The sequence below is a fragment of the Dendrobium catenatum genome, unplaced genomic scaffold, assembly GCF_001605985.2.
Source record: "Dendrobium catenatum unplaced genomic scaffold, ASM160598v2 fragScaff_scaffold_1671, whole genome shotgun sequence".
NCBI lineage: Eukaryota > Viridiplantae > Streptophyta > Magnoliopsida > Asparagales > Orchidaceae > Dendrobium > Dendrobium catenatum.
Window position 1 is genome coordinate 90,690 of NW_021320133.1, and position 12,628 is coordinate 103,317.

At 33.6% G+C, this 12,628-nt stretch overlaps 1 protein-coding gene across 1 annotated transcript in view; it reads left to right on the forward strand.

Annotated features, from left to right (window-relative positions):
- Positions 1-12,098, forward strand: part of LOC110095948 — a 23,317-nt gene extending 11,219 nt beyond the window's left edge. Inside the window, exons 3-8 of the mRNA XM_028701295.1 lie at positions 4,804-7,280; positions 7,374-7,643; positions 7,735-7,815; positions 10,850-10,961; positions 11,057-11,123; positions 11,805-12,098. Of these exons, the coding sequence (XP_028557128.1) occupies positions 4,804-7,280; positions 7,374-7,643; positions 7,735-7,815; positions 10,850-10,961; positions 11,057-11,123; positions 11,805-11,844 (3,047 nt within the window). The 3' untranslated portion in view covers positions 11,845-12,098. The remainder of the gene's footprint in view (positions 1-4,803; positions 7,281-7,373; positions 7,644-7,734; positions 7,816-10,849; positions 10,962-11,056; positions 11,124-11,804) is intronic.
- Positions 12,099-12,628: the final 530 nt, after the last annotated feature.

The following is a 12,628-nucleotide window of genomic DNA, read 5'->3' on the forward strand; positions in this document are numbered from 1 at the left end:
TGATTTAATGTGTAGTGGAAGTTTTAAATTTTAGTTCGACCATCTACTCTCACCTTGATATTCCAAGTTTCCGAGTGCGGTCGTGGCATGGAATTCCCTAATAATTGTTTCATTTATTACGCAATAGGATTAAAACTTCATGCGATATGTTAATGAGAAAATATCATGCAATCGCATTTTAATAAAGCCGTTCAAACTCTCATGAGGAAATTTATTATACATGGAACTTCTTTGCGGCTGCTCTGCTTGAAGGCAGTGTCTTACAGTCCACAATTAATCAGGACTTTTGTAAGAGTTCAGCTTTAAGCTTAAACTTTGAGCTCCATCCTCCACAATAAATCAATGTTACAGAGCTCTGGTTCAATAATCTCATATGACAAATAAAGGCAACCATGCTTTTACCTTGCGACTACTGCATAGGCATCCTTATCACATCTGCTACTAAAAGATTGATAAGAATCCTAAACATGAGAATCCTATGATTTTTTTGAGGCATTAATTGCTTGATAAGGGCTTGTTTATCATAAAGATCAATCTTTATGCTCTGCCTGAGATTGCAGTTCAATTTTATTTATTATTATATGTACTTTTATATTATCGTTTACCTATTTTAGTTTTTCCTCTGTTTCTGACCTTGTACCTGCTTTTCACTGTGTTGGAAATTCTTTGTTGATTGGCTTTTGATGCTTCATTGAATATCTGGATTGGGTTCCTCTTTCGAAGTTTGGCTTCTTGCCTCCCTGTTTTTTTTTTTTTTTTTTTTCTGATCATTATCAGTTCAGGAGGCGGCGACGTTTTTATGGCCGGTGAAACCGTTCCACTTGATTGCGGAGAGACACAGCGGGTGGATAGCGGTGATGAACAATTCGGCGAGGGGTTTGAAGACTGGGGACAGACACAGGTGATGGATGAATTTGAGGAGACTGAGGTAGTACGGGATGAAGAGGAAGATGGAGGAGGGCAGTCGGAGAGGACGGAGTTGGTGACTGATGAGGAGGGATTGGGTGATGATTTTGTAGGAGAGGTAGGATCAGGTGTGAGAACTAAAGATGCGGACTTGGTGGATCCTGATGCATCTACTGATGAAGAGGGGGGTTGCGGCAGTGGTGAACCAGGTTGGGTTTTATCTTTGAAGCATTGTTGTTTTCCTTTTTTACTTTGGATCAATAATTATGTCTAAAACTAAGGGGCTGTTTGGCAACAAGTAGGATTTACTAAATCCAGCTAAAGTTAAATCCTGAAAACTATTTGGCAACATGAGTGTTAAATCCTATGAAGCTGTTTGGCAATGTAATTCGGGATTTAAGGCTGTTATTTGCAATATGAATTATATTTAAAATTAGTTTACTCTCACTGCGAGTAAAATTTTAATATTAAAAATTTGAATGTTGCAAAGTACCAAGATCATTACAGAATTGACATTACAAAGAAAAACTTGATGGAGATGTGGATTGCATTAGAACACAAAAAAAATCTAAAGCCATATGTCCAGTTCACGATTGAACCCGTCGAACCGGCCGATGCAGTCCGGTTTTCAAAACCATGCTTTCCACCTCTAGTTTTTGTTGATAACACTCGGCTAGCAACTTTTATTGTAGCAATTGATGCTAATGGCGCTAAGGTTGGGTTGTGTTCGAAAGCTAACTATTCAATTCAAGTGAAGTTAGTTGGTCTCCTAGTTAAAGTCAACAATAACTCGATGACTTTAGGAGTTTAAAGATAGCAATTTACCCCTAAGAGAATGATAAATTATAGTAATGCATACTAGGGAAAAGGAAGAGAACCCTTTCTTCACCCTTTCCACTCTGTTAGGTTGCATTATTGGGATGAAGATGACTTCTCTTCTTTTTTGACTCGAAGAAAGGATTCGAATTTAGAGTTGCCAATTTAAATGTTGATTCTTTTTGTCGAGAAACAAGCTAAATTCTAGCATATATGATATTGGCCGCTCTAATTTTTTCATCAGTGTTTGAGACTTGCATATGACAATAATGCATAAAGAGTTTAACGTTAGAAGTCAACTTTTTATCAAGCCAAAGAACACAAAAGAATGCTTGGAAAATACTTAAATAAAGTTAAAGAATTTGAAGTTGTAAATGAAGAAAAGGAGTTAAGTGATTTCTTAGGAACTTATATTGAAGCCGACATTGATGAATAAGTCTTTCATGAAGGAATATTTGCATGTTATGGTGTCCAATCAAATATAACTTTTTTGTCAAGAAGTCTTAGTGCGGATGGAAAATTGAGTCGAAGTTCGAGCATATATTTAAGAAGGTTTCTAAATTTCAATGTTCTATAAATAAATTAATATCTAATCCTAGTTGGAAGAGTTTAGTTTATTCATTAATGACTACTCAAGCTCGGTTAACCGAATTGGATACTTTATTAAAATAAAGAGTTTAAAAATGATCGAATTTTCAAGTTAGAATCCATGATATAGAAAAATAAGGCCATGATGATCAAGTCATTTTGAAAGCCTTTGGAGATTTATGTAACAATTTTATATATTCCGAAGAATATGCTGATATACTCACAAATATGAGCAAGGTATTGTATTATGTTTAGAGACTTTTGTAAATGGGAAAAGTTATGAAATTATTACAGTAATTTGATTTAATTTTGGATCAATGAGATTAGATTATATTTCATAAGTTTAAGTCATTAGAAACATTAGGATGCATAGATTATTTTTTTCTAGCTATCCCCAAGTCAACCCACTTAGTTGACCTAAGCTGACTTGGACATGCCCTAGGGTGAACAAAAAATTCTTGTTGGTCATATCATTAGTGTATAAATATCATGATATTCTCTTCAAGAATATCATGATATTTGAAAATTTAATTAGGAACACGTTTAGCACACATTGCTTGTCCATTGGCTAGCTCTCTTTACCACACTTTATTAGACTAACAAGTTGATTGATATATTCATGATACTAATACGTGGTTTATACCCTACCTTGCAAGAACAACATTTATGATAGCCATATCATTGGATTGTGAGCTTTGAACTCTCAAACTCTCTTGTCAAATCTTAGGTTTTTTATTTCATGGCATTAAATATCACATTTGTGTGACAAATCACATGGTCCTTATAATCATCCTCATGTCACCATTTGACTAGGATTTCCTTAGTACTTTTGTATGTATTGCATTCTAAGGGTTAGTGCTACATCTAGAACCCTTGGTCTTGCATTTAACTCAGAGAAGCCAAGTCTATTTATGTTTGGATAGATGTTTATCAAATTTGTATATTTGTAGTGTTTGACCGAAGTACTCCTTGATGTGTATTCCTCTAGGATTTTTGCAAGCAATACATGAAGAAGTGTTTAAGTCGGATGACTATGTTGTGAAGGCAAATTCTCTCTTTTTAAGGGATTGTAGACTGAAATGCTTCTTTCTCATCTCTTAGGGAACTCCTACATGTTGGCGCTTTTGTAGATGGCAGTGTTGATTGTGATGACAATGTCGCTTTTTGGTCAACATGTCATGGTTGTCATGTGGCCTACCTTGCTGATTTTGAGGCTATTGAGAATTTCATGTTAGATTGGTGTTGCTTGGCTTGGAGGAAGAAGTTGAGGTTGCATGATTGTACTATTTAATATTTATGTGATTCTTAGGAGGCTTAGAAGTTAAGAACAATTCTACTAATTTTTTAACTACTGTAAACTGAGTGTGTCTTTAAAAGAACTCCTTTGGAGGCCCTAAGTTAATGCTTCTTGGGCAATGACTGGCTACAAGTTTTGAATATCTAGCAGCTTGCATTATAAATGGGCAATAAAGCTACAAAATGATTTTTTAGGTTCTAGCCTCATGTTTAATAGGCCTGGGAGTTCTTCAATAGATTTTTTGCATCAACAAACTGCATGATGAACTATTGCTTAAATTCTAAGAAGTAATGTTCCCCAGTAAAAAAATGCAAAAAAAGTAAAAAACATCGTGCTAGTGCCTCATTAATGGGTGGTGAAGAGAAGCATAAACTTCATCACATGACTAACATTGAGAATTGAGATTGTTGATTCAAATCAGGCGACACTATAGGTTGGATTTGAATTCCCTCAATAGGAGTCCAAGACAAGCATTTGTAACCTGGGGGAGGTCGAGCCTTGATAATTTCCATCAAAAGGGTGTTGGTGGTTTGAGTCTAATGCATTGTTGATCGTCGAGGTAGAGGAACCTCTGTGATGCTTCCTTTTTGATATATGGCTCATCAACGGGAGTTAGAATAGTTAATGCTCAAAGTAGCGACAGAGAATGTTAGAGGCGGCCAAGCCACACTCTCATTAATAATAAGCGAATGTCAATTATCTACTCGTCTAATAGATATATTTCCATCATTTGTTGTACATATTCAAATCATATAAGTCTATTTTTTCTATCTCACCTTCAATAGATGCACCTGATTCATTAATCCAAAGCAATGATACCTAAAATTATCTTTGTATATTTCCTTAATAATGGTAAATGTATTTCTCTATATTTATTCACTTTTTGGATTTTCCTAGTTTAGCTTGTTTGTAAAATTGTTGGCTTTAATCAAGTACATTTTATATCATTTGTTGTAATGTTCAAATCAACTAAATTTATTTTCAATTATCTTATCTTCAATAAATATCACTCCGGTCTAATATGATCATTCTTAATTTTATCCTTGTATTCTTTTGTGATGGTAATTTTTTTCTCTATATTTATTCACTTTCTGGTATTTTTCATACGGTCGCTTGTTTAGAAACTCAGCGGCTTTAATCATTTACTTCGTGATACTCATTTCTTTTTTGCTGGTTTGCATCGGCATCTTTTATAGAATGCTCAAGGAAGAACTTTGTTGCTACTCCCATAGCAGCTTTGCAATCTTCTGGTTTTGCAAATGTGGCTTGTGTTCCAATTGGCAAGAAGTTGGAATCATCTACTCTGGCTGACGAGAACTTTAATACACATAATCATGAGAAAGTTGAAGGTCATACTTTAATGAAGGCTAGCTGGATGGAGACAATTCCTTGCAGTGAATCAAATCTGAATACTGTAGGCACAAACAAGGATGAAATTGCTTTGGACCATGAAGCTGAGAACTCATCCAGGTTCATAGAGGGCTACAGTGGAAAGACTCTGTATCAGGAGGAAGAAACTGAACTTAGATCAGAATTAAATAAAGAAATTTTGTTGTCCCAATCTCCACAAAGATGCAATATAGCTGCTGCAGGTTTGAGCTATATTTCATCCCAAGAGCCTGGTGTTCAGTCCCAAGCCATTGCATTAGGTGTTGTGGACAAGTTCCTTTCATTAAATAGTGAGAGATTATCTCCAGACATTAACAATGAGAATATGGAGACAGTTCTATCACTTCCTATTGCTAGTGTGAAAAGGGCTCAGTGTCTTGTGAGGAAATCTGATAAAAGCACAGAAAAAGTTCACGTATATGACTGGATTGACGCCATTGAGGATGAAGGAGGAGGTGAATTATTCAGCAGAAGAAAAAACTCCTTCTTTGAGTGCAAAGGGAGTAAACAAGTATCACGCAGACTCCCTTCAGAGGCTATACTTAGAGGTTCCGAGATGATCAATGGTGTTGATAACAAGAGCAGTACTAAATCAAAGGACCTTTTTAATGACTTGAAAGAGCAAACAAATAGAGAAACAATGGAACAATTGGAGAAATCTGATATTCATGTAAGTGATGAAGGTGTTTATAATTTTGGTCCTGACACTCAAATGGCAGTTGAAGCAATACAGGCCTTGGGTCATTCATCTCCTGTTCATTTTGAACCGACTAATCCACAATCAAAACATGGACAGGTTACTAGCACTTCGATAAAAATTAAAAAAACTAACAGAACTTGTTCAAGAAATGCTCCTACAAGGAAGAAGATTAATGAATCTGAAGGAATTATAACACGTTCCAAACGGCAAAGCAACATCACCAAATCAAGAACAAAAAGCTGCAATTCCTCTTCAAAACAATCCACTAAGTTGAGAACAAAGATGGTTTTCGAGGATCTTACAACTGAAATAACTGCAAAGATAACAGTGAAGAAATCAAATGAAAACCATAAAGGACAGATTTCGGTCAACAATGGAGAATATGCTGAGATAATGAAGAATATGGTAGATAAAGAGCTTGAAAAGTCTCCTGTTCCAGTGACACTCTGTAAACAGCCTTCAGTTGGTGTAAATTGCGCTGTTGGCACTAGTGAGAAATATACATCACCTGTTGCACATCGTACTAGACGTTCAAAAGCAACTGAGCTGTTGAACCTCAATAAAACATTATCTAATGGCCCTGGCAAAGATACAAGCAGGATGAATTTGCGCTCCCATAGAACACTTGAGATGAAGGATGAATTTGTTTCAAATACATCAGTAGTACCAAAAATCAATAAAAATGGTCGAAATTTAAGCTTGAATGTAACAATCCAAAGTGCCTGTGGATTCAGCGGTCTTGCCGATGCAGTTGAGGTGGAGAGAGAGCATGTTGAAGAAACAGCACCATTTCATGACAGAGATGCATACAGCGAATCTAAAAGAAGGAAAATGAAAAACATTGATACAGAAAATAAAAAAAGCGTTAGGAAAATGAATAATCATTCAAAATCATTAGATGTTATTGCTCCAACAGATCCAAAGCCCACTATTCAGATGAAAAAGCGTAAAGTATTTATCAGAAGTTTTGCTGAAATTTTAGATACAGTAAAGCGAAGGAAGCGGTCAGTTTCTTCAAGCAGCAAGTTCGAGTCTGATGGCATTACTTCTAATTTTGGAAAGATGAGAAATGAATCTGGCTTCAGGACAAGGCCATCTTTGCTTTCAGATATTTTGAAGCCTTATTTTGCTAATGATGCCCGTTTTAAGGATCAACTCTCTTGCAAAGCTGCTTCTGATGGAACCTCTAACACGTGTTCGGTTTCTTCTGTAAAGCAAGTTGTTAATAATCATAACCTTGAAACATCTAAAGAAAGTGTTCGATCTAGATTGCTTGCAGAAGTTGTAAAAGAAGATACCAAACCTGATGGGTCAGCTAATGCAATCAGTCAATCTGGTTTACCATGTTCACCTGCAGCCGGTGGAAATGTAGCTTCACCTGTTTGTAACCCTCATGATAGCTCAAGAATATCGTTCCGTAAATCTTTGTCAGGATCTCCTATTTCTAGGGAACTTATCCGGTTGGAAGCTTCTTATGCATCGCCATCAAAGTTGAATGAGGTACGAAGAAGAAAAGATATGGCATGTTTTCAGGTTTGTTTCAGCAATCATTTAAGCAAGGATGTAATCAATCATCAGAAAAAGGTGCTTTCTCATTCCTTTCGCTTGTGAATTATTGAACCAGCATTTTTATTAAACCACACATATTAATGATTTTGACTTGATCTTTTGTTTTAGATATTGAAACGGTTAGGAATTCAGGATGTCTCCTCCAGTATAGAAGCAACACATTTTGTTGCTGATAAATTTGTGCGAACTAGAAACATGTTAGAGGCGATGGCTATGGGTAAACCAGTGGTAACGCCTATGTGGCTTGAAAGCTGTGGACAGGTAAGCTCCTTTATTGATGAAAAGAACTACATCTTGAGAGATGTAAGGAAGGAAAAGGAGATTGGTTTCAGCATGCCTGTTTCGCTCGCACGTGCTTGCCAGCATCCACTGCTGCAGGTGGTTTTTATATCTTGCATCTCTTTAACATAACTGACTGCATCATAGTGATAAATATAATTGGAGCATTATGCTCTCTTTGTAATTGCAGGGTAAAAGGGTGTTTATCACACGAAATGCAAGACCTAACCAAGAGCTTATTTCCAGCTTAGTTAAGGTAGCTGGTGGTCAGGTATTTTACTGTATAATAAGTTCATTATGGCATCATAAGCCTGTGGTTGAGCTCATCTTCCTCTCCGGATTTTTTATTATTCAATTTGTTTTGCATACAAATCATGCCCTCTTTCTACATATGCAACTCCTTAATTTGAGCCTTGCCTCAAGAGAGAGAGAGAGAGAGAGAGAGAGAGAGAGTATTGTTTAATTTAAAATTTAAAATTACCTCCGATAAAACTTCATTGATACAACTCCTTAATCTAGACATTGATTAAATGGAGAGAGTGTTGGCCAAAAATTGAAATGGATGAATTTGAGGAGAGATGAAAGGAAAAATTGTCATTAGGGAAGGTGGAGGGATCGAATATAATGAAATCATTCTTTTGTTGCAATCCAAACTTTTGGAAGGCAATTTCATTTATTCTTGCTTGATAAAGCTTATAAAAGCATAACCAAAAATAGATATTCTTCTCCATGAATATGATGCTTTCAAGCTTGTATCCTTCTTTGATATCGATGTGTCGCTTATTTCAAGATTCATGGAGTCTGACAATTAGAATATCATCGTAGAGTTATAAGGTTCATTCCAAGTATTGAATGTGGGATCGACTTGCTAAGGTCCGGAATCAAATAAATGGCCCAATTTCCATCTACCCTTTAAGAATGTGCAAACCAATTGTGACCATTTAAGAAAGCTCTTTCCATTCAAATGAGATGTTGGATTGGTGTTTGTAATTCTCCTTTTGGATTTGGGTTCCAGTCTCAGTTTCAAATGAACCTAACATCAAAGAAACATGGGTATTTTTGTAATCCATAAGAAGAGAAAATGTCGCAGTTGTTGAAGGATCATAAGGCACATTAGTCAACCAATCTTGACAGGAATTATTGAACACACATATTAAGGGTTTTAACCATTAGATGGATCCTCTAATAACCCTTAGATTGCAATCCATATGCCTCCTCTTCTTATTCTAGCCATTGGCCCCTCCTCTTGGGGACATTTTTTCTTTTTTTAATAGCTTTGCATTTGATTTATTTTTATTGTAAGCTTATTGAAAATTCGAAATTTTTTCATATTTTGTACAAAATCAAGCAATAGAATTCAAAGAAATATTTTTGTTCAATTTTTTTTACATGGTTTTGGAGTGAGGTTAAGGTTTTTGTCTTCCAACCTTGTTCTTTTTTCATCCTCCCTTCTTATCGAGATTTTTCATTTTCTTCATTATAACTTTTTTTTTTACTTCCCTTCAAAGGAGTTGACAGTCATGAATGTTAAAAATGAAATTAAAAAAGAATTTCAGGGGCTGCAAGCCTCATATCACCTGAATGCATGAAATTATCTGAAATTGTCATAAATTGTGAAAGGCCTTTTTAAGAGGAAAGGGAAAGATCCTCATCTTATCGATCATCCTCCAAAATTAAAAGACCCAAAATTTATATTAATTTTAATCAATTATTATTGCTAGAAGGTAAAATGATTTATAAGTATGATAGGCTTAAATGTCTTAGATTTATGTATAGAAGAATGGGTTTATATGTGAAAATATAAATTTTTGTGTTAGTGCTTTATAGTTATTGGATTGTCTCATAAGTGATATATTATAAGAAGATATAGGCTTTGAGGAAAATTTTATAAAATTGCAATTACGTTAACACGTTGTGTGAATTGAATTTTGTTGTAAAAAAATTGTCAATATTCATTTTGAGCGTGAGAAAAATAGTAATATTAAGATAAATGTGTGATAGCATTATGAAGAACAAATTAAGAAATTGGTTATGTTAGATGAACAATTAAAGTGAATTCTATTAACAATAAGATAATTGGAAATAGACTTTAAGTTTGTTGATTTACAATAAATTGTTGAAAATGAATCACCCATTAGACAAGTAGATAAATTAGCATCGAATGTTAGAAATGAGAGGGGTACTTAATTTAATACGGATCTTTCAAAATTATTTGTAAATAATAGATTTAACTCCATAGAAAACACTCAATAAGAATGAATGAAAATTGAGAATTAATAAGGCCAACCCAAATAGTTGGGTTTAAAGCTAATAATGATGATGATTATTTGAAGATAAAATAAATAAGGATTGAATCATGATATAATTTCTTACATTCTTCTTCACGATTTACATTTGAAACAAAGCAAGAATTTCACATCCAAAGTGAATTTTCTTTTTCTATTCCTTAATATTCAATGATCTAGCTACTCAAAAGGACTCCCTATTCATATCATGGTTAAATGGCTAAAGAACCAGTTCAACATGGATTGCAGATACACATAATTGTTTTTTCAGGAACTTGAGAACAACAATGAGGATAGCTTACATTTCTTATAATGTAGTGCCCGATGATTTTAGTGTATCTTACATTAAATCATTGTACCCTATATTCCAATATAGAGACTAATTTTTTCGATGGAACGTATGATAGTTTCTGCTCTCTATTATGGTGCCCTGTGTGATACGTTAATAAGAACCTACATTCAGTCGTATTATCCTCTACCTTGCTTTGCACATTAACAAATCACTTGAGTATATATATATATATTTGAGTCTTTTTAGATGTATCACACCATCTGAGAATTTTTATTTTTTCCACTTAATTTATTTCAAAGAGACATCATTGCCGCCCAACACATTCTTATACCATAACTATTCTAGTAACAGCTTTTGTAGACAATATCAAAGTTTCTAATTTAACAGTAATCTTAATCAATATGCATTAATTCTTAATATTTGAAGTCTTTGTGGTTAAATAGTTTGAGTTTATGATGGGTTTTGTTTGAAAAAAAATATATATTTTTAATAAAACTACTGTTTATTTCTTGATATTAATAAAAAAATACTTGCAATATTGCATAAAAATACTAGTACCAGGAGAGGTTATGCAGTCTTTACCTTGATATTTTACTATGTAAACCCTAAGGAGCATGATCCGGTCATCTTCATTGAAGTTTTGGTTGACATTGGCTACACTAGCCTGCTTCCCCTGACTTGCTTAGTTGATATTATTATTAATCTTATTTAATGATTTTTTTTGGCAGCCATTAAAGAGAATCGAGCTGTCCATGACTGAAGAAGATAAACAACCTGACAATCTTCTGATTCTCACTGGTGAAGAAGATTTTGCAGTTTGTGAACCTCTCCTTGAGAAAGGTAATCATTCTTTTTATACTCTCTACTATCTCAGGAAATATATTGTTGTTAAAAAGAAAACCCATAGCTCACTGCATAAATCTGGCTTCAAGCAGGAGCAGCTGCTTTCAGCTCAGAGCTTTTACTCAATGGCATTGTTGTTCAGAAGCTGGAATATGAGAGGTATCTTTAACAAATTAACCTTGAACCTCATTCCAAATCCTTTCTTTCTCTCAGTCTTTATAAATTATTATATGGCAAGAGAAGATAATATTATATGAAAGTACATGTTGGGATTATATGCACTTAAAGTATTGTCATGTGAGAAATAATAAGGGATTTTACAATATTTTCATATTATTTTTGTTTCATGCAATATCATGTTTGTGCCATTGATCTTATTTTTGAGGATATTAAAAATATGTTTTGTAAAAAATTTTGAACAAAAAATAAAAATTCTTTTGATTAATTAGGTTTATATTAAATAGTAATTTATAAAAAAAAAAATTGTTCAAAAATGATGGAAATGGAATTGAAAAAGCATATATATATATATATATATATATATATATATATATTATTGAAATTAAAAAAACTAATGCAGTTAATTTTCTTGTAATAGCTAGTGAATAATAGCTTTCTTTATCAATTTAGGATAATTTTCCCAATTTAATATGTTTTTTTAATGTTTTTTCTTAAAATGAGACTGATTCTTTTTGTAAGATAGAGTTGTGAGATTTTCTTGGAGTGAAATTTTGAAGGTCTTTTTAATAGTAATTTAGATTTGCATGAAATATGATGCTTTGAAATTATTTGGGAAATATTTGCAAATTCCATTCTTATTTTCATTATTTTTATCTGCAGACACCAACTCTTCCTGAATCAAGTTAAGATGTCACACTGAACAGTTTTGCTTGACTGTAAAGATGGAAAAGAGTTCCTCCCTGTAAAAAAATTGTATTTATTCCTTTTTTTTGGGTTATATTGTCCTGTTTGCTTATATATTCAAAGGAATCCTAATGTAATTTATGAGATGTCAAGGCCATAAATATGGTGTTTCTATTGTATAGTGTTTGTCCCCTTCTGTGATTGAACTACTTTTTCTTTCTTTCTTTCTTTTTGATCTAATGCAGGCTCAGAGCATAATTCTTACATGTTTATCAACTTTTGTGATCCATTGGTAGTAAAACTGTTGCAGTGTTGTATTCCTTTTGCTTTATTATTTTTTTAAGAATTTTCTATTGCTCCTAAGAGTAAAATAGCAGCTATATTGGGGATAGAAATTCAAATTTTGTTTGAGATTGCTTTTTAATGTAATTCGATAAATTTTTGAACTAAAAAGCTGTTTTGTTGGCTTCCATGTGTAATTTTTTGGCCAGTTCAAAAATTGGTTCATGTAAATAGAAGAATATTAGCCTTTGTCCAAGTCTGTTTGGTTTGAAGCAATTGAAAGCAATGAAGTGAAAGGGAAATGAAAATGGCAAAGACAAAGGAATTTCACTGAATTCGTTTTTATCTATTTATTTGTTTGAGAGTTCTAACTGCTTATGAAAATATTTTTTAAAATTTGAATCTTATGTATTTAATGTGTATAAATTTGAGTTAAAGTGATCTAAATATCCAACAACAAGAAAAAAAAACCCCCAAAACTAAGAAAGCTGCCCATAGACTCCACAATTCCGAAGAGA